The sequence below is a fragment of the Podarcis bocagei genome (genome assembly GCF_964188305.1).
Source record: "Podarcis bocagei genome assembly, chromosome: 15".
NCBI classification, from domain to species: Eukaryota; Metazoa; Chordata; class Lepidosauria; order Squamata; family Lacertidae; genus Podarcis; species Podarcis bocagei.
This window is the reverse complement of record NC_138141.1, coordinates 21,167,597-21,188,153: the sequence shown is the minus strand read 5'-3', so window position 1 is coordinate 21,188,153 and position 20,557 is coordinate 21,167,597. Positions and strand designations below refer to the sequence as shown.

The window sequence follows — 20,557 nt, the reverse complement described above, 5'->3', positions numbered from 1 at the left end:
TGGACCAGCTGCTTTGCATGCATGCAGAAAGTCCAAGCTTCAGTCCTTTGCAATATCCCCAAGTTGCAATGAGAGGGACTCCCTTTTTGATACTAAATGAGAATACCATGCTAGATGGACCAGTGAGTCATTACTTGGCGCAAGGCAGCATTCTATATTCCTAAAGCACGTTGGCTGAGCCCACATATCTGTGGAGTACGTGGTGAACAGCTGGGGTTGTTTGCTGTAGTTGTGAGTTGTTTGGTGAGGCCTTATGAGGAAAGGTTGAAGGAGCCAGGTATGTTTAGCCTGGAAAAGAGGAGACTGAGATGAGCTATATGATAGCCATCTTCACATGTTTCAAGGGCTGTCACATGGGAGAGAGAACAAGCTTGTTTTCTCCTGCTCTGGAGGGCAGGACTCGAACCAATGGTGTCAAGCTACAAGAAAGGAGATTCTGACTAAACATCAAGAACTTTCTGACAGTAAGAGCTGTTCAGCAGTGGAATGGTCTCCCTCTGGAGGTGGTGGACTCTCCTTCCTTGGAGGTTTTTAAGCAGAGGTTGGGTGGCCATCTGTCATGGATGCTTTAGCTGAGATTCCTGCATTGCAGGGGGTTGGACTGGATGACCCTGGGGGTCCCTTCCAACTACAGTGGTACCTCGGGTTAAAAACTTAATTCGTTCCGGAGGTCCATTCTTAACTTGAGGCACCACTTTAGCTAATGGGGCCTCCCGCTGCTGCCACACCGCTGCCGCACAATTTCTGTTCTCACCCTGAAGCAACGTTCTTAACCCGAGATACTATTTCTGCATTAGCGGAGTCTGTAACCTGAAGCGTCTGTAACCCGAGGTACCACTGTATACAATTCTATGATTCTACTGTCAGGGCATCCTTACCACTGCTTGCTGGGGGGCGGATAGCATTATGCACGCCAGACCTGCAGCGTTTCACTTCTAAGCCAACTTTTGGATCCCTATCCGCACGGGAACATTCCGCATGCAAAACCCACGCGCTCTAACTTCGCATTCTGTGTGTCTTATGGATGCTCCCCCCACCTCCACCCAAAACCCTCAACTTCCGCAGCTTCTTCCCATGCATCAGTTTGGCACCGAGCTCCGCTTTGGCTACCGAAGCATCTCTCGACCCCTCTCGGCAGGCATGTCGAGAGAGTGAGTGCCAGTGTCCGCGCAGAACCTCCCCACCCCACCCGCCGGGCTCTCCAGCGTCCCTCCCCTCGGCTGGCCCCTGGCCCGGAGGCGGAGCCGGCTCTGCTGCCGCCGCCACCGCCGCCGCCTTGGCTGCTGCCAGAAGCTCGCCCGGAGCTCGCGCTGCTGCCCTTGCGCTGCTGCTGCTGCCAGTGCAGCCGCGCGACATGCGGCTCCGGGGACGCGGCGGAGGAGCCGCCGCGGGGAGCAACTTGCTGCTGCTGCTACTGGCTGCCTTCTGCGGGGCGGCGGGCGGGCAGGGGACGCGGCTGCTCAGCGGTGAGTGCCTCCCGGGCTGGGCTGGGCAAGCGGATGCATCAGTCCGGTCCCGAGTTGGCTGGGGAGAGAAGCAGGCGCTGCAGGCGCGGGGGTCTCGGGCTGGTCCCCCCCCCCTGTTTTGCAGCGGGTGGGGGGAAGCACCCACACCCGAGAACTGAACGCAAATGCAAAAGTTAAGGGGGGACGATCTGGAGCTGCGTCTCCGCTTTCTGGAATGGGGAGCGCTTTGGGCATGGGGTTGGGTACTTATCCCTCGATTGTGTGGGGGGGGGGGTCATTAAATCATTGGAATGAGCCCCGGCTGAGAAACCTGCCTATGGATGAGGAAAGTGATGCAAACTGGGGTGGGTAGGGACAAGATTCTGTGTTGGAGAGAGAACAGTGGGTGAAAGAGCAGCTTCAGCGGTGCCCAAGGTGGGGGCTAAACCCCCCCCCCCGATGGCACTTCTATTAATGCGCACACAAAAATGCTACTGCTGCTGCCACGAGAAGCAGGCCGGTTGTGAAGGTGCAGAGCTTTCCCCTCCCAGAAATGGAGGGTGGGGGGGGGTCCTTCTGCATGAGAAAAGCGGGACCAACGGCCGGCCAGTTTTAGTATCTGTTTCTAGAGGCAGGGAGGCAACCAAAGTATGCAGTCCTGGCTGTGTGGTTTGGCAGTCTCCATCCCATCGAAAGCCAGGGGCTATGCGCTGCCAAAGTTGTGTGCAGGACTGCGCCCAGGAAAATGTTGATGGCACCCCAGAGACGACCCAGCTGATATGGGTGGCCTCGTCTTCAGCCTACTGCTTACTCTACAGATACACAATGTGGATTGTGGGTGGACTAAATGAGACAGGGAAACCCCTTCTTTCGGGGAAGGAGGGGGGTGGGCGATGGTAGAGCTTTCTGCAAAAAGTTGTGTGCGTTTCAACACCCAAGTGGAGCGGAGACCCTGTCAGTGGCGTAGCGTGGGTTGTCAGCACCCGGGGCAAGGCAAGTATTTTGCGCCCCCTAACCCATGGATTTGCGCCCCCTAACCCCCAGATGTTGCGCCCGGTGCGGCCGCCCCCCCTGCACCCCCCACGCTACGCCACTGGACCCTGTGTATCTCTGTAGCGGAGAACCTGGAATCCCTTCCAGGCTCTGCTCTGGGCTGCTAAAGCTCCGGACACAGCAGAATTAGGGGTGCAGAATGGGGCTGCCCCAACAAGGAAGGCACTATGGCAGATGCTTTGCTGCCTTGGCATGGTAGAAGGGGGGAAGTGATGGGCTGCCAGCTTCACATTCTGCAGCTCTCTCTCAACCGGGCACCCTTAAATCTTAGGGAGACTTAACATGAGTCAGATACCCAGGACCCTGGTTTCAGTGCTGGGAAACAGTGCTGGAAGAAATGATATGAAGCTGCTTTCACTGTATCAAGCTGGGTAGCTCAGTTGGCTATACTACGATGGTGATAATGCCAAGGTTGCAGGTTCGATCCCAGGACCCTGGTTTCAGTGCTGGGAAACAGTGCTGGAAGAAATGATATGAAGCTGCTTTCACTGTATCAAGCTGGGTAGCTCAGTTGGCTATACTACGGTGGTGATAATGCCAAGGTTGCAGGTTCGATCCCCGTATGGGACAGCTGCATATTCCTGCACTGCAGAGGGTTGAACTACAATGATCCTCAGGGTCCTTTTCAACTCTACAATTCTATGAAATAAGCCTGCCCCGTGGTGTCTATTTTAGCTGGTGGTCTGCTCCTGAGAATCTTTGTGAGCTGCAGGGGCTGGTGTTGTACGCTCTTCTTCATCTGAGCTCCCGTCCAAAAGCAGTGGTTAAGTTCAGTCATTTTAAACTCTGGGCAGAATAGACTTATGGGGCACCTCTCTTTAGATGGCATTACTTCGCTTATTTCAAAAGGTGGTTAGCCAGTCTGGCTTCAGCTGGGGCATTTCTTGATCATTCTGCTGATCTGCCCCAGCGTCCTGCCCTGATGGTGCCATTGTGCAAAATGGATATTGTTTATATGATGCTGTCTTCTAGTGAGTCAGGCTATCGGTCCATCTAGCCTATATTGTTTGCTCCAACTCATAGCAGATTTCCACAGTTGCAGGAAGGTGTTGTCCTTTGTTTAAAACTGGTCCTGTGAACTGGAGATGCTGGTGACTGAATCTGGGACCTGCAAACCAGGCAGTGTACCACTGAGCTCTGGCCATTCCCATGAAGTGCCGTCGAGGAGAAATGCTTCTGAGCTCGCTTAGAATGCTTATCTATCACTACTGAGTCACTATAGCTCCCCCCCCAAAAAAAAAACCCCTTACTACGAAAGCTGGCATAGGAAGCTGCCCTATACTGAATCTGACCATCCAGTCCAGTAATTTCTATACAGTGACTGGCAGTGGCTCTCCAGGGTTTCAGACAGAGGGCTCTCTAAGCCCTGCTGGGAGGTGCCAGGGCTTGAATCAGGGACCTGCATGCAGAGCAAATGAGCTATCACTAAGCTACAGCCTATACTGGGCTTTAAGCTGGAGGTTTAAGAGCTCCCGTGCCATTCAGGAACCAAGACATCTTTTGGCAACAACCATAGCGGTTCCACAGGCAAGGCCAGCTAGAAATATTGTGCAGTGGGCTGCCCACTTCACATCACAACAGTATTTTAAGCATCCTCTTAGAATACACACACACACAGTGTGTGTGTATTTCTCTCCCTCTCCCCTTCCTTCTTAGGACCCTTTAAATAAACTCTTTCCCCACTCTAAGTGTGGAGACTGTCTGAAAATAAATACTGCCAAAGAATTTCCATTTGTTCTGTACTAGTCAGGCCGTTCCTTCACCCCCACAGCTATAAGTGCTCCTATCTGTTCTAGGCTGCTGCAGAATCATGTAAGCAATGTAAAACAAAAACAAAATAGTCATACAATAAAGCATAATAAAATTACTCAATTACCTGAACAAGTATTTGTATTTTAAAAGGTACCTGTTTTCCTTTTTTCTTTTATTAATGCTGCAGGCATTTCCAACCATTCTTTTCTTTTGCATTAATGAGGGCCAGATACATAGCCAGTTCATATTACCATTGGGGACACACTTTATGGTTTTGGCATGTAGAATCAGTCCCGCACGAGCTCCAATTTAATGTGTCTTGGAAAACTCATAAAGCAACTTCTGCCAGGGTGTTGTGTGTGTAATTGAAGGTGTGCAACTTTGTGCATGGCATGCTATTGTCCCCCACCCCAATTTATGATGTTATGATTTCATTGTTAAACTAATACGTTAATATACTGCCACGTGATTGATGGTTACCACATGTTTGCCATTCTAGCACTAATTACTTTTCATATGCAAAACAACTTGCAGGCCTTAGTTATCCTCATCAGAAACGTAGATGACACGACATTATTGTTCCCATTTTACAGAAGATTGGGGGGGGAGAGGGAGCTATGCAAGGCCTTGGTTACAATGATATTCGAACTCAGGCCTCCCATCACTGTATTAAACTATGCTGCTGTTTTGCAAAACTATTTCATATTATTTGTCTGAGTCATTAATAAGGTGTTTGCTAGTGTGTTTTGCAGCAGATATGAAACACCTGACAGACAGACATGCTTTCCTAAACGTTCAGGGACTTGCTCAAAGAGCTATGATTGGCCATGGATCTCTGGTGTATATCCACTACTTGTTTTGGAGCACCCATTTGCCCTCCACACTTGCAGTTTGTGTTGCACTGAACACCAGTGTGATCTAGCCACTGTGCAGGATGTGAAGCAGCTCTAAGTAGGGTTTTGAACTTGGGCCTCTGATTCTACCTCTTTGCACTAAAAATGCCTAACATATTGATGCAGCAGAGAAACTGGTTAGAATTTTAGCTATATTTATTAAGGGCTAATCAGACTGAAATCAACACCTTACTTAATAACTAAGCACCTTTAGTTTCATGGACTCATCTCTAGTATGCAGGAGAGTGAGATCACTGGTTGGACAAGTTGACTTGTAGCAGTGCCCGGCCTGCAATCAACTGCATTGCATTCCTGCCTTGGCTAAAAATAACTTCAAATTTTGCTGATAAAATGCAGACAATTGCCAGGTTGTTGCAAAAACTTTAGCCACCTCAAACAGCCCACTCTTAAGGGCTGGATATTCTGCAGTCCTGGTCATTGCCAATTTTATAAGTGATGTGCTTTTTCTCTTCTTCCCATTGCCTCACAGCTGCGGATCTGATTCTTCAGAGAGGTAACGCATTTTGTGTTTCATCGGAGATGCATGTTGGTCAGATTATCGATGGTGACTAGACTGTTTTTGCTGTGCTCAGCATTTTAACTTGTATGCCATCTGCAGTTAAGACATTGGAATCCCACGCAGTCGAATTACTGTGCTGTATTAAGGACCTTGGAATGGAGTGCTGTAAACTTTTGTTTTGTACATTTAAGGATGAATAGAAACACAAGGATCTCTCTCAAAATGAAACACCACTTTGCACCGTAGGGGTTTATAACATCCTGTCCTGAAATACATGTTCCATGGTTGGCTTCTTAAAACAGAACACTTGACTCTGCACTGGATAAATGTGGACATAAAAATCCTAATTAAAATGATTTACTCGGATGTGGTCGTTGTGTTCCCTATCTTTTTATATAAAAGTCACATTGTGAAATCCACGAGGCAGAGATTGGCTGATGATATAGGTTTATAGGAAGCAGCTTTATAAGGAGCCAGACCGTCGGTTCGCCTCGCTCAGTATTGTCCACATACATTGCCGATGGCACTTCAGGGTTTCAAACAAGAGTCTTTTGCAGTCCTACCTGGAGATGCTGGGGACTGAACCTTCTACATGAATTCCTGTCAGGGAGGTTTTCAGGAGCAGGTCAGCAATAACTCACACGGTGTCAGTGAAGTCAACTCTCTTTATTCAAAGAAACAGCTCAGGAGGCCAGGCCTAGTGAGCATTGCAACTCTCCCCAGTAGATCTTGCCCAAGTAAGGCAGTTCCAAACATCTCCCTAAGTCTCCTCCTGCCCCGGGTCATCCCCCAAACGATCTGAGACTTCAATGCCTTGTGTGTATTTGCTCCTCTCACTTCATACCGCTTCTGGTTCTGGGAGACCAGGGGTGGGGGGAACTGGCCACAGGAGGAAGGGGAGACCCCCTGACTTCTTCAGCAGCCAGCTTCATCTCTGCCTCTTGGTCCCCTTCCTCTCCAGCCTCCTCTTCTGCCTCTGATTCTAGACTGCTCTCTGTCCCAGTCTCTTCCTGCTCACTAAGTCCTGTTGCCCCTTCAGCTTCTGACACCTCCTCCTCCCAGTCGGCTCCCTCTTCTCCCTCTGACCACTCAGCATCATCTCACCACCAATCCCCAGGCTCTGAGCCTTCTTCCCTTGAGGGTTCCCCAGCTGGTGCCTCCCACCACTCGGCATCCTGCCAGACCATGACAATTCTGCTATTGAGCTACAGCCTGTATGAAAATTCATAACACAAATTCTGAGATTGAATGAGCCTTAATATGAACTAGTTTAATTAATATTTTTTGTGATAAGAAGCTTTCACCTAATACAAAATTTGGGTTCTTTTTGAGCACACATACCAACAGAATTATGGCTGGCACTCATTTTTGTATCTGGCCAAAATAAGACAGCAGTGTGTTCCTCAACTTCAGTCAAAGGAAATGTGGCTAGACTGGCCATAATATGCAAGTAGGTGTTCTTAATTCCAGTTCATGTTAGTTTTATGAGTGCTAATGTGAGTTAATGGAGAGAAATTTCATTCAGCACAAAACTCATCGTGGGAGAAGTATTGGCTGCCTTTTCCTGCTGGTTTGCTAATGGGTTTTCTTTTTCTTTTTGGTCTTCCTCAGGACATGCCATTTGCCGTGGAGGAACCCAACGCCCGTGCTACAAGATCGTTTACTTGCATAATGTTGTACGCAGGGTTGGCTTTAAAGAAGCTCTTCAGGCCTGTAGGAGAGATGGAGGAGACCTAGTCAGTATAGAAACACAGTCAGAACAGAAACTGATTGAGAAGATGATTGGGAGCTTTTCAGCATCAGATGGTGACTTCTGGATAGGGCTTAGGAGAGAATCAGATCCTGACAACAGCACTGAATGCCCAAACTTGTACTCTTGGTCAGATGGAAGTTTGTCCACGTTTCGGTAAGTCCACATGTTCAGAACAGAAGTATGAGTTCCTTCATGAAGTTAGCAAGTCAAACAAACTTATTAAGTGTTCTGAATAGAGATTCCTACCCATTTATATATTTTTTCAAAAACAAATTATTGGTTTTCACAATATTATAAACAAACACATAAGACAAACAAACATAATCATAGCCTTATTGAAAATTACACTTATTAACTTTGTTAAGTGACTTCCCCGCTTCCCCTTAGTTGAATTTCATTGCATATCCTTTTAATGGTTTCCCAAATCACAATTCTTATAAAATTTAACTTAAACATTAACATCCTTAAATCTTCACTTTATGAAATTAAACATATTAATTCATCAGATTCCTACCGATTGATAAATAAGTTCTACCTTTTGAAAAAGCATTGGTGTTTTAATCCAAAGCCCCAGAGAATTTCTTTTGGCCATAATTGTGTTTTGCTTGACAAGGATGTCAAGAGCTCAACCTATTATTGCATAACAAGTTTCCTGGTAGGAATGGTGCTAACCTTTCCAGAGAACCTTCCCACAGCTCACAGTACCAAACTGGGACTTCAGGCCCATGCTAGGAGTGCAAGCAGCTGCCACACCCTTTACTTTCTGGCATAGTTGTGGGTTTATCCTATGTGACCAACATCAACCAATAAAATTTGTGTACCAGAACATCAGTGACCAAACAGGGGCCCATCCAGCTTTGTATCCTGCTGATATAACCAATAACAAGAATTATGGCAAGGAAAAAACTTGCACAAGTGTTCTTTCTTTGGACTGTGAAAGGGGCTAAATCCATTTGCCTATCCTCTGTTAGCACTATGCAGTATCTGGGTTCAGCCAGGGAAGGCTTATGGCCAAGACAGATCCCATGGGCTGTAATTCAGGGGTATTATTTATGTATTGCTTCATAAAATGTATATACCATTTGATAATAAAAAACCTCAAAGTGGCTTACGAAAAGAATAAAATAATATCACTGTCAGTGAAAAAACAGTTATTTAAGACATACAAATAATAATTAAGATCAATGGTAAGCTTAAAACCTTGCAAACATTCTACATAACCAGATAGGTTTGTCTAAACAAAAATGTTTTTAACGGATGCCAAAAATAATACAGCAAGGCTGCCTGCATGAATGACAATCAGGTGGAGGGATAGAGGATTTGGTTTGCATGAAGAAGGTTCCTGGTTTTATCCCTAGCATCTCCAGGTAGGACCCCATTTTAAAAATCCTTGGAGAGCCACTTCAAATCACTGTGTAGACAACATAGAGCTAGATGAACCATTGGTCTGGAGAAGGGCATAGCCCACTGGTAGAGCATCTGCTTTGCTTGCAGAAGGTCCCAAATTCAATTCCTGGCATTTCCAGCTCAGAGCACCCCCTGCCTGCAAACTTGGGAAGCTGCTGCCAGTCAGTGTAGACAATACTGAGCAAGATAGACTAAAAGTCTGACCAAAAGCCAGCTTCCTATGTTGCCAGCCTAAACAGGAAGCCGCCATAGCACTTCCTACTGAGGACAGCCAATGGCTTGCCTGGGTCAGTGGAATTCCTCCAGCACCTAGGATCCTTTTTCTGTTTAGGGAGATCCTCCAACGTGTAAACGGCCTCCTTCAGTATACCTGAAGGAGCGTCTCCACCCACATCGTTCTGCCCGGACGCTGAGATCCAGCTCTGAGGGCCTTCTGGCGGTTCCCTCACTGCGAGAAGCAAAGCTACAGGGAACCAGGCAGAGGGCCTTTTCGGTAGTGGCACCCACCCTGTGAAACGCCCTCCCATCAGACATCAAAGAGATAAACAACTGCCTGACATTTAGAAGATATCTGAAGGCAGCCCTGTTCAGGGAAGCTTTTAATATGTGACATTTTAATGTACTTGTAATCTTTGTTGGAAGCCGCCCAGAGTGGCTGGGGAAACCCAGCCAGATGGGCGGGGTAAAGGTAAAGGGACCCCTGACCATTAGGTCCAGTTGTGACCGACTCTGGGGTTGCAGCGCTCATCTCGCTTTATTGGCTGAGGGAGCCGGTGTACAGCTTCCAGGTCATGTGGCCAGCATGACTAAGCCACTTCTGGCGAACCGGAGCAGCACACGGAAACACCGTTTACCTTCCCACCGGAGCGGTACCTATTGACCTACTTGCACTTTGACATGCTTTTGAACTGCTAGGTTGGCAGGAGCAGGGACCGAGCAATGGGAGCTCACCCCATTGCGGGGATTTGAACCGCCGACCTTCTGATCTGCAAGTCCCAGGCTCTGTGGTTTAACCCACAGCACCACCCATGTCCCAATGGGCGGAGTACAAATAATAAATAAATTATTATTATTATTATTATTATTATTATTATTATTATTATTATTAATTTATTTAGCTCCCCTGGCTCATCATTGGGGGGGGGGCAGCTGTGCACAGAGCTATGGATTCTTGCTTCTAGCCTTGCTGTCCCTGACATCTGCCCCCTCCACATTCACGTGAATAGCTAGAGCGGCAGGTACAAAGTTTAAAGGTGCTGTGAGTGAATTTGTTTCCTTCCATGTATTTCTCTGCTCTGCGAAATGCCCTTCATGGGGAGAACTCCTGGCAAGGAGAAACAATTCACCTGATGTTTTGCTTTGATTCCACAGAAACTGGTACGCAGACGAGCCCTCCTGTGGAAGTGAAGTTTGTGTTGTGATGTACCACCAGCCCTCAGCACCTGCAGGCGATGGGGGACCATATATGTTTCAGTGGAATGATGACAGCTGCAGCATGAAAAACAACTTCATCTGCAAATATCCCCAGGGTAACGGAGTCCATATTCTGTGATGTGCAATTCGGCTCAGGGGCTGGCCATTTGTTGTGTGGGAGACTTCTAGTAATGATGGGTGGACAATCACACAGGGTCCCTGGACATTTAACGGTCTATTGATCCCTGTGCCACCACTGTGATCGCTTCCCCACTGCCACCAACCAGTTACTCTCTGGTAAAACACCGAGTCCAGTCAGTTGTTAAAAGTGAATCAAAAGAAAAAGTTTATTTTAAAAAACATTAACGAGTTTATGGTTTCTCAGATAATATTCCTATCAGTATCTTAACTTTAGTTTCTTTACCGGCCTATACCTTCCTAATACCTTCTGACTGATTATCTCAACTGTTTGATTGACTCCTCTTAACAAATTCTCTCACTCTCTCACACCAGACTTGCCCAACCCACAGACTTATCTTCCCTCTCTCGTCTAACTCCAGACCGTCTTCTCAACCACTCTAACTCCTCTTAACAAATTCTCTCTGTGCTTAAACCTTATACAGTGGTGCCTCGCAAGACGAAATTAATTCGTTCCGCGAGTTTTGTCATCTTGCGATTTTTTTCGTCTTGCGTAGCACGGTGTCGGGAAAGTTTTGGAAAAGCTTCAAAAATCACCAGTCTTTAAAAACCTCAAAAAAGGCTACCACACTGCGTTCTATGAGTTGCTCCTCGAAGTCAAGTCGCAACTGTATTAACGGTGTTAAGAAAAAGGAAACAAACTAGTTAGTCATTTTACAATTAGTTAACCCTTTCCCTATGAACCCAGTATGAAGTCACACACATGGGAGGGCAAACGCCACAAAGGGATACATGAATGCCTGGGAATGTGTCATTAAACGCAATGTCCACTTGTGTTATGGAGTCCTAAGAGTTAACTTGCTAATTATGGACTTTATCTTTTGTGGTTGTGGAATGAACATCCTATGTCCTTTGGCCTTAACTGAAAGAACTGGAACCAAGAATGATTAATAACATATATCTGTATATTGTGATGTCTCTCCAGTTTTGAAGAAATCCAGCATCCTTCCATATAGTCAGTTTTCTCAGCACTGCAACAGGCATTGAAAGGGAAATGCTACTGGGGCAGTCTCTGAACTCAGTGTATATTTGGTTATTGCTTGAATGATTATTAAATTTCTATACTGCTTAATATATTTAAAAATATCTCTAAGCAGCATACAATAAAGAAGCAACAACAAACAACTTAAACAAAATATTACTAAAATTCAGAGTTACAGGTACAGTGGTACCTCAGGTTACAGACGCTTCAGGTTACAGATACTTCAGGTTACAGACTCCATTAACCCGGAAATAGTACCTCAGGTTAATAACTTTGCTTCAGGATGAGAACAGAAATTGCACAGTGGCGGCGCTGCGGCGGCAGTGGGAGGCCCCATTAGCTAAAGTGGTGCTTCAGGTTAAGAACAGTTTCAGGTTAAGAACGGACCTACAGAACGAATTAAGTTCTTAACCAGAGGTACCACTGTACATACAAAAGCGTTACATTAATACAGAGTTACTACTATATATAAATCAATATCAGGTTTTTCTCCCTTCTGACACTCCCTCCCTCTCAGCCTCAGGGTTCTCACCCAAACAAACTCTCAGCTCCCCACAAAAGTCTCACAAGAAGACGAGTTCCTGGAAACAGAGGACATCACCCTAGGCTCTCATTCTAGACTTGTTTTTTATGGGCAGGCCCAAAGTGGATGGCACTTCCTCAGGCTGCCCACAGCTGTGTGTCATTCAGCTGTACTCTCCACACTCAGTTCCAGGTACAGCAGGTTTAATGCATTTCCCAGGCGGTCTAAAGGGGGGGGGAAGGCCCCCCTCCACTCACAGCTCTTTCTTCACGCTCTGTGCCCCCTTCCTCTTCCAGCTGGTTTTTTTTAACAGTTTCCAACTCAGAAGAAGATAAAGTGGCACCTCGGGTTAAGTACTTAATTCATTCCGGAGGTCCGTTCTTAACCTGAACCTGTTCTTAGCCTGAAGCACCACTTTAGCTAATGGGGCCTCCCACTGCCACCACGCCTCTGGAGCACGATTTCTGTTCTCTTTTTTTTATAATAATATTTATTAAGGTTTCACAGATAATAAAAAAATCCAACATTTAAACATAAAGAAAAAACTACAAAAATATAAAAATACAAAAAACAAAACACATAAAAATACAAGAAAGTAAAAAGGACAAAAAGAAAAACCCAAAAAGCAAAACAAGAAATAGATTAGTAATTTCAAATCTTGTACTTCCTTCACTAGTTTCTTGACCTCACACCTCTCATTTTGTATTCCAGTTCAGATATTAAATTCAGCAAATCCTTACCCTCTGGCATTTATCCTCACTCAAGATGTTAACCTGTTATAAATATCAATTTTCCAATTATCAATCCCTATTTACATTTTCTTAAAAATCTTAAATCCCTATTTACATTTTCTTAAAAATCGTGCTGGAGCACGATTTCTGTTCTCATCCTGAAGCTAAGTTCTTAACCCGAGGTACTATTTCTGGATTAGCGGAGTCTGTAACCTGAAGCGTATGTAACCCAAGGTACCACTGTACTGTATTGTGAGGCTTAGTTCTCACAGCTTTGATGGAGTTTGCAATGTGCAGTACAATAATGTGCCTCTAGCATTCACTGGCCACTTGAAGATATTGCTCATAGGAACATCAAGAAACCTAGAAGGGAATTGTATGGAACCATAGCTTCTCGAGAGCCACCCTTAGAGAGGATGCAGGTAAAGACTTTCAAGTATCACCATTGGGCACCGAAAAAATCTGAAGGCGATGAAATGACAAGGGAAATGGGAAAATGGTTTCAGTGACAAGTTGCAAGCCGTTTCCAAAAATGGTCTCCTTAACTAAACTTCTGGGACACAATATCAAATGTGCCAAGAACGTCCATGGATAAGCCAAAACATTGGGGGAGTGGGATTAAGTTTCTCCTGGTGACCAAATGCAGAAGAAAATGTATGTCTGTATGTTTTTTCCCTTGCAGAAAAGCCAACAGCTGCCTCTGAAATTAATACCTCTCAAGCAGGTAAATTTCACATCAGTAAAATTTGAGTGCATGGTATAGATTCTGTTCCAAATAACAGCTACAGCTCCCAGAGTGTTCCCCAGTCAACTTTTAACAACTGTCCGCAACTCCCTTAACAAACTACAGTTCCCAGGATTCTCTGGGAAAAGCTATGACTGCTTAAAGTAGCATGATACTGCTTTAAAATGTAGAGTGCAATGAAGCCATTCTCCTGTAGAGTTGCATAGCTGTCAACCCCTTTTTTGTGGGAAATTCCCTTATTCCAGCGCTGCTTCCCGCTGCTGTCCTGGATTGTTAGGTTTTCCCGTAGACTGTCCCCTGGACAGGTGAGACTGCTGATCCCTTATTTTCGAGGCTGCTGATCCCTTATTTTCAAATCTGACAGTTGACAACTATGAGAGTTGTAATAGCCAGATTCCTTTCCTAGGAGCTGCAACAGAGACCTTTATACGCACATCCCCAGAAGAACCCATTCCTGAAGTTGCCACCAATAAAACGTTCAAAGAAGCTAAAGGTAGGCACTGTCATTCATTACCACAGACTGTAATGCAACATTTGATTTCCTGGAGAACACCACAGCAGAGATAGTTAAAACATCCTGATACTTGTGCTAATTATATCCTCTCTCCCTGCCCCCATTGCTAAAGTTAAAAGGAAAAAGGGGAAATTATGCACAGAGAACCTGGAGCGCAATAACTGCATGAAAAAGTAATGCCTGTTAATTTTTCCACTGAAAGTTAGAGTATCTTTTCCCCCTCAACAGAGCCTGTTTGGAGCCTTGCCTACTTCTTAATCCCCAGCATTCCTGTTCTGCTTCTCCTCGTGGTCATCACAGCCATTTTCAGCTTTTGGCTTTATGCAAAGAGGCAAGTCACAATATGGGGCAAAGCATGAAGCTTTATGATACGCTGTCATAGATAGCATCTGGTCAGGACCAAGGGGCAGTGTGAATGAATGTAGAACAAAACTGGGAGTGGGGTTGTAATGGAAGAGGAGGGATGTGAAATAGGCTGTAAGAAGCTCAATGAAATTACTATTACACACATCTGGAATGAAATGTTTTTGGTGGCTTTCAAGCTATTTTAAAATGCTTTAAACATGTTCATTTTTATTCTGTTTCAACTTATATTGTTTTAATGTGTTGATGTTTGTTGCCCTGGGCTCCTCTGGGAGGAAGGGTAGGATATAGATTTAATTAATGAATAAACATTATTTTGAGAAGGGGGCATGTTAAGTTAACAAATGTGCACACACATAAACATCTGCTGCTATCACTTTTAGGTGTCCTTCCTGTTGCTAGCTTGTATGTGCTTCCAGGGTAAAATTCTACTTTTGGATAAAGGAAGTTATTTTATTGCCTGCAGTTATTATTACCTTTCTTTTTCCTGCTACTGCTAAGTTCAGATTGGATTGTGCCACTACATACTACAGTAAACAAATCTGACCATACCTGAAGTATTCTCTCCCTTTATGTGGCCACAGACTCTGTGTGTGTGTTTGTGTGTGTGTGTGTGGTGTGTGTGTGTATACACACATTTTCTCTGCACTAACACCACTAGATTAGTTTCTTAGTAAGTGTTTTGTGGTCCAGTGGAAGATAAAGGGAAGCTAATACCTTTTTATTTATTTCCCTTCTAAGGAGACGGGAGCAAACGGAGATGAACGCAAAGGAACAGGATACCTGGCTGTCCCCCAAGAGACAGAACAGCCCCAGTTTGGAGATATACAATGTAATCAGAAAACAGTCAGAAACAGATCTCGCTAGGACCAGACCAGACATTAAGAACTCTTCTTTCCGGGCCCGTCCTGGAGAAGATACTCCCGATGACCTCTCTGGGGACTATGACAATATGGCTGTCAACACCTCAGAGAGCGGCTTTGTGACTTTGGCCAGCACCGAAAGTGGATTTGTCACCAATGACATATACGAACTGTGCAATGACCGAGTGGGGCGAAGCAAAGAATCAGCCTGGGTAGAAAACGAGATCTATGGCTATTAATGAAGACAGTGCTTTGGCTATTGAGCTAACTGGACACTGGAACTAGCTCTGGCACAAAGGGATGCGCGCCTTGTAGGCAAAGGAATGTGATTTCTGCATTTGGCAGTGTTTGTGTTTTTATGATAAAGGTTTTCCTTTTTCTGAAAGTGGAATGTGAGGGAATTTATATATGTAGAGCTCTTACTCAGCTAAGGAAAATGGCCTTGTGCAATCTTGCTTCCATTCCTTGACAGACAGACATCATTCCCTAATAATCTACAGCTTGACAGTATTTCTGTCTTGTGACAACATGCACTTAAATCAAAACTCCTGTCTTTTAAGCTAATTGCCTAAGCCCAGATGGAGCTTGTGAGTTATTCAGTGATGGTTTTTCCAGCTCCAGGCTAAAAATACTACAGGTGTCACAGGTGACCATCAGTACCTAGTTTTCACCAGCTGCCTAGTAGCCATCTTTTGTCATCCTGAAAGCCATCAGTTTTCCAGCAAGGAGGGGGCTGTTCCTCTATTGTGCTTTGCTCTTATCCACCCAGCCTACTTTTGCAACAACTGATTAGCTTTCTTATACCCAAGGCCTCCCAACACAGGACATGGACATCAAATGACATCAAGACCAACAAAGCAATATGTTTCGGATGTTGGATGTAACACGTTAAGCAAAAAGACTCATTCCAAGAACCTAAATATAAAGAACTTGCAGTATCTGTGCAGGCAATGCGTTCACCATAGGAATGGCAACAATCCCTAACCCCTCTTTTTGGAAAGATTGCTAAAGCAAAAATTTATAGACACATCTGCATCTGTAGAGCCAAGAAGGCACTTATATGCTGCTGTACAATAGACCTCTGTGCCAGGTTTGCTCATTTGCCTTGAGGGAAAGATTAAACACTGGTCACTTAATTTTGGAGGAAATAGGTGGCCAGCTACTGTTACGTTATTACCTCTTTTATGCTTTCTGCTGCCGGCAAGGGTGTTGAAGACCAGCACAGCTGCACTCCTAGAAGTCCTGATGCAGATGAGATTACTGTGCAAGGTTAGTGAATGTAATGGGGAGTAGAAAAATACCACCAGTCTGAAACACATAATAACACATTCTGTATGAATCTGTTGTGGTAGAAGCCAATGCATCAGTGCACTTTTGAGAGGCTAGTAGTGACACCTGGAGATCTGTGGTTGGATATCCTAATGGTTTTGTGTTGTTGCTTTTTTAGGAAGGGGGAGGGATTCAGATCAGGGTGGTGGCACTGGGAGATGAAGACTTAACCCTTCCCCTGCCACTATTTTCTTAATCCAAATTTGCCCACCCCAACAGCTGCTATTTTCCTCCCAGGAGCAAACATACTTGTATCCATTTCAAACTAATATGGAATGTCCCCTCCCCAACATTAGGGTTGTTGTTGTTGTTCATACTGCTGCAAATCTCAGGACTCCCCCAAACTTTGTGCTTGGATTATGCCATTTGGCTACATCAGTGCAGACTCTTCCGCTTGAAGACTTGAAATAGGACTTAAGGTAAAATGTGATAGTGCCTCTGAACATTAATTCCATATAGCCAACTTCAGTAATGGGCATTTTTAGACCTCTTTGATGAATTTGATTAATCCCGTTTAAAGGCCCTTTTAAAAAAAAGTCTAACTCAGTGGACATCACTAGATATTATGGCAGCAAATCTAGTGAAGTTAGCAATTATGTATTATGCAAAGCAGCACTTTCTCTTTTCAGTCCTGAACTGACAGCTAATCAGTTTAATAATTAGATGACCCTGAGTTCTAGTATAATGGAAGAGACAGAAGAACTGCTGTGCCCACTTCCTCTGCTACATTGGTGATTAATGTCATGTACGGTTTGAGCCTGATACCATTAACTCTTATATTCTACCCAGCCCTGTGAATGTCCACAAAAAGTACCAAAGCACACAAAAAATTGCTAGCTCACCTATCCATGCATGCAACATGATTTGGCCAAGGCACAATTTTGAACCCATTCATATCCATGGGAGGATGCTTATCCCATTTATATACTTTTGCATAGAAATCAATAGACCGGTGTGTGGCTATTTACAAGTCTTGTTTATCTGTTACATATTTATAAATTTGTTGAATGCACAATTGCAATGTAAGCGTAACATGAACTTGACAAGAGCTTCCAAATGCAATTTTTGTGTGTGCGGAATGTGATTTCCTGAACAGTGAAGATGGAAAGTAAGTCTCTGCATGTCTTTAGCCTCTTTTTCTTATTACTATTTCTTGTTCCTTTCGTGTTTTACAGTACAATTTTGAAAAGATTTTAAAGTCTAGCAACAGGACAAACACAAATGATGGAAATAACTGAAAGCAAATCTTCATGAGCAACAGTCTTCTGGAAGCAGCATCTAATCCTGATTTTCTACCATCAGTCCTAAGACAGAGGGAAACAAATGAAATTCCTCCTTTGCCATCGGATATCGAATACATTATACTTTGATTTTGATTTTTTTTTTTAACCATTGATCCTTAAGTGGAATTTTTAAACTTTGACCTCTAAATGAGCCAGGACTGACAAGACTTCCTCCAGTGTCAAAAAAGGGCCTGATATCTGTTTTTGGAAGCACAATACTAAATGAGGGACTGAAGAAGATGTCGGTTTCAGGAAATGAAATAAAGTTCCCTGAGATCCTTTCCTCCATGTTTCAGTGAGTTTCTGCCTCAGGTGATGAGAGACCCACACTGGAAAAAGTAACAAAGTGACTGGGGCTATGTTTGTACAGTGGTGTCAAAAGTAGTCTTATTGAATTCCATGCTGTAATTCCTGGAAATGTCCAAACCAAACAATCAATGCATTATTTGTTGACATGTTTAGTAGAGGCCTGCAGTTTTTAACCTGAATGCTACAACTCCTCCAGTTTTCTGCTCCAAGGAAGAAGCTGTGAATTGGAATAAGACCGGAAAAAAATTGTTTTGTTTTGTTTTGTTATTTGACATGTGACAGAAAAGATACTTAGTAATAGCAGCAGTCTGTTATCGTGTACTGAGTGGAACAGTGTTACCATATGAGGCCACAATTTTTTTTAATTATACTGTAAGGTGATATTTGTGGTGGTGTTGGGTTGTATGCATGTGGATGTCTGAAGCCTCTGGCTGTGGGTGGCTGAGTTGCTGTGATGTCATGGAATGTCTGTGAACATTCTAACTTGGAAGGAATGGCACTGAAGACAATAGAATCCCCACAAACAGACCAACTTTTGTGATGAAAATAAAGATCAGTTTTGATGGGACTCTTCTCTTCAAGAGGCAGAGAACACAAGGGGTGGAGGAAAGAAAGGGCAGAGAGAAGGGGCTGAAAAGCAGAGACCAACAGAGCTTTTTCTTCTTCTAATCTAGCACACAGGGATTTGGGGGGATTCCGTGGAAGGGTTAAACCTCACTTCCCACATTCATATCCAGTTATAAGAAAAAGGGGTTTGTGCCAAGTATTTTTTTTAACCTAAAAATGATGTGGATGCTAACCACAGGGAAAAAGTAACATCAAATTTGACACTGAGGCAAAGATTAGCCAAAAAGACATGAGGTCTTGCTTGAGTAGCTAGAAAGCAGGCTAGGCCACTTGGAACCTTGTGGTCAGGGCATAAGGAAATGGGTGTTTATACTCCTTACCAGAGTGTATTACTTTGTGTGACATGCAGGGTGTTCAGAGCATATTTTTTCCTATATGTGCAATTCAGCACAAATAGCTGTAATGGAATCTGATGACAGCAATTCTCACTGCGTGATTTTCAGACATGTGAGAACTGGCAACCATGTTATGTGAATGGCTCAAACAGAGAAGTTGCTTCCTGCACTTAATGGATAGAAAAGGAGCAATTGAATACGCACAATCCGTTAACCCACATATGAATGAGAATCCCCTATAAGGGAAATTCCCTCTCCAGATGATTCCAGTTGGAATGTAGGGTAGTAGGATCCTGGAATTGGTATCAAGATAGCCTTGGGCACCTTTCAAATTTGATGACTGACAAAACTCTAGTAACTTTTAGTTTACAAACCTTGGTGTACAAACAGCCACAAACCTTCATTGTATTTTCAGTTACTTTTCCCGTTATCCTGGACATGGGTATTATTGCACTACTGTCAAGTTTCTCTTGTGCATGTCTGAATGCAACCTTATATGTTGTTTATCAAGGAATACACATGTTTTGCTGGTGAACTGTTTGCTGGACTATAACTCCATGCTATTAAGATGGCCAGGGTTACTAAACATGTGTGCACATCTACTTCAGTGGGCTGAGTCCTCCTGACCACCATTGAATTAGTCAGCACACATTGCTGAATGTGTGAAATTCCTCTCCTTAAGTGCATTGTGTTTGATCTGTGATGATACAGTCCCACATGCAAGTCGCGTCTTGATGAGCAAGGGATGAGCATGCATGTGTGAATCAGCCATGTGTTGCTTAAAAGCAAAGGCAACAATAATGCCCAAGATTGCTGCCCATGAGCAACAGTCAAAACAGTGCTAGGCAACAGTTGCCAGGTTGCACCAAGGAAGTGGTAGTTAGTTGAGTGATGCCTCTTGCTTAGTTTCCCAATTGCTGTGCTAAAGGTACCTTTTTCATTAAGTAGTTAGATGCATTTCAATTTTTATTGCTATTTTTAAAAAGTTAATCAATCTCAGTAGCATTTCTTTATTTGCAAGTTATGGCACTGGGGATACCAAGGTTAGTTTCTCCTATCACAGGAAATTTCTACATTGCAATGTAAACAGGCCATAGCTGTCAACTTTTCCCTTTTATTGCAAGGAATCCTTTTCAGAATAAGGGAATTCCCCTTTAAAAAAGGGAAAAGTTGACAGCTATGTAACAGGCATCAAAACATGCCTGAGGGTGGATATAGGAAATGCACAGTGCACATCTGTGGAGCTATAGCAGACCTAAGATCACAGTCTGCTATTTAGTTTGGATAGGGTCCCCCCCCTTGCTTCTCTGAAGATAAATAATTGCCCACCTCCCATCTTTCATGAAATCAGCAGACACGTAATGCTTACAAAGCAACTGTACCCTCATTAGAAACTGGCATTGTTAATATGATGCTTGGGGTTCTACTTATTTTGCATCAAAAGTAGCTAAACCACAAGATAAAATTAAAATCAATACCCAGAAGCTACCAGGAAGTTAAAGAATGAAAAGAAGCCTTG

At 44.2% G+C, this 20,557-nt stretch overlaps 1 protein-coding gene across 2 annotated transcripts; it reads left to right on the top strand.

The window, feature by feature from the left end:
• The first annotated feature begins 1,288 nt into the window (after positions 1-1,288).
• On the top strand, positions 1,289-18,459 carry LAYN (layilin). 2 transcript variants are annotated; one of them, XM_081172684.1, is made up of 9 exons: positions 1,289-1,466; positions 5,634-5,657; positions 7,275-7,569; positions 10,195-10,352; positions 13,353-13,394; positions 13,822-13,908; positions 14,158-14,260; positions 15,034-16,424; positions 17,660-18,459. In XM_081172684.1, the coding sequence occupies exons 1-8, from the start codon at positions 1,355-1,357 to the stop codon at positions 15,392-15,394; spliced, it is 1,182 nt and encodes a 393-aa protein (XP_081028810.1). In that variant the 5' UTR covers positions 1,289-1,354; the 3' UTR covers positions 15,395-16,424; positions 17,660-18,459. The 2 variants fall into 2 exon arrangements, with proteins under 2 accessions (XP_081028810.1, XP_081028811.1); XM_081172685.1 differs by lacking the exon at positions 5,634-5,657.
• The last annotated feature ends 2,098 nt before the right edge of the window (positions 18,460-20,557 follow it).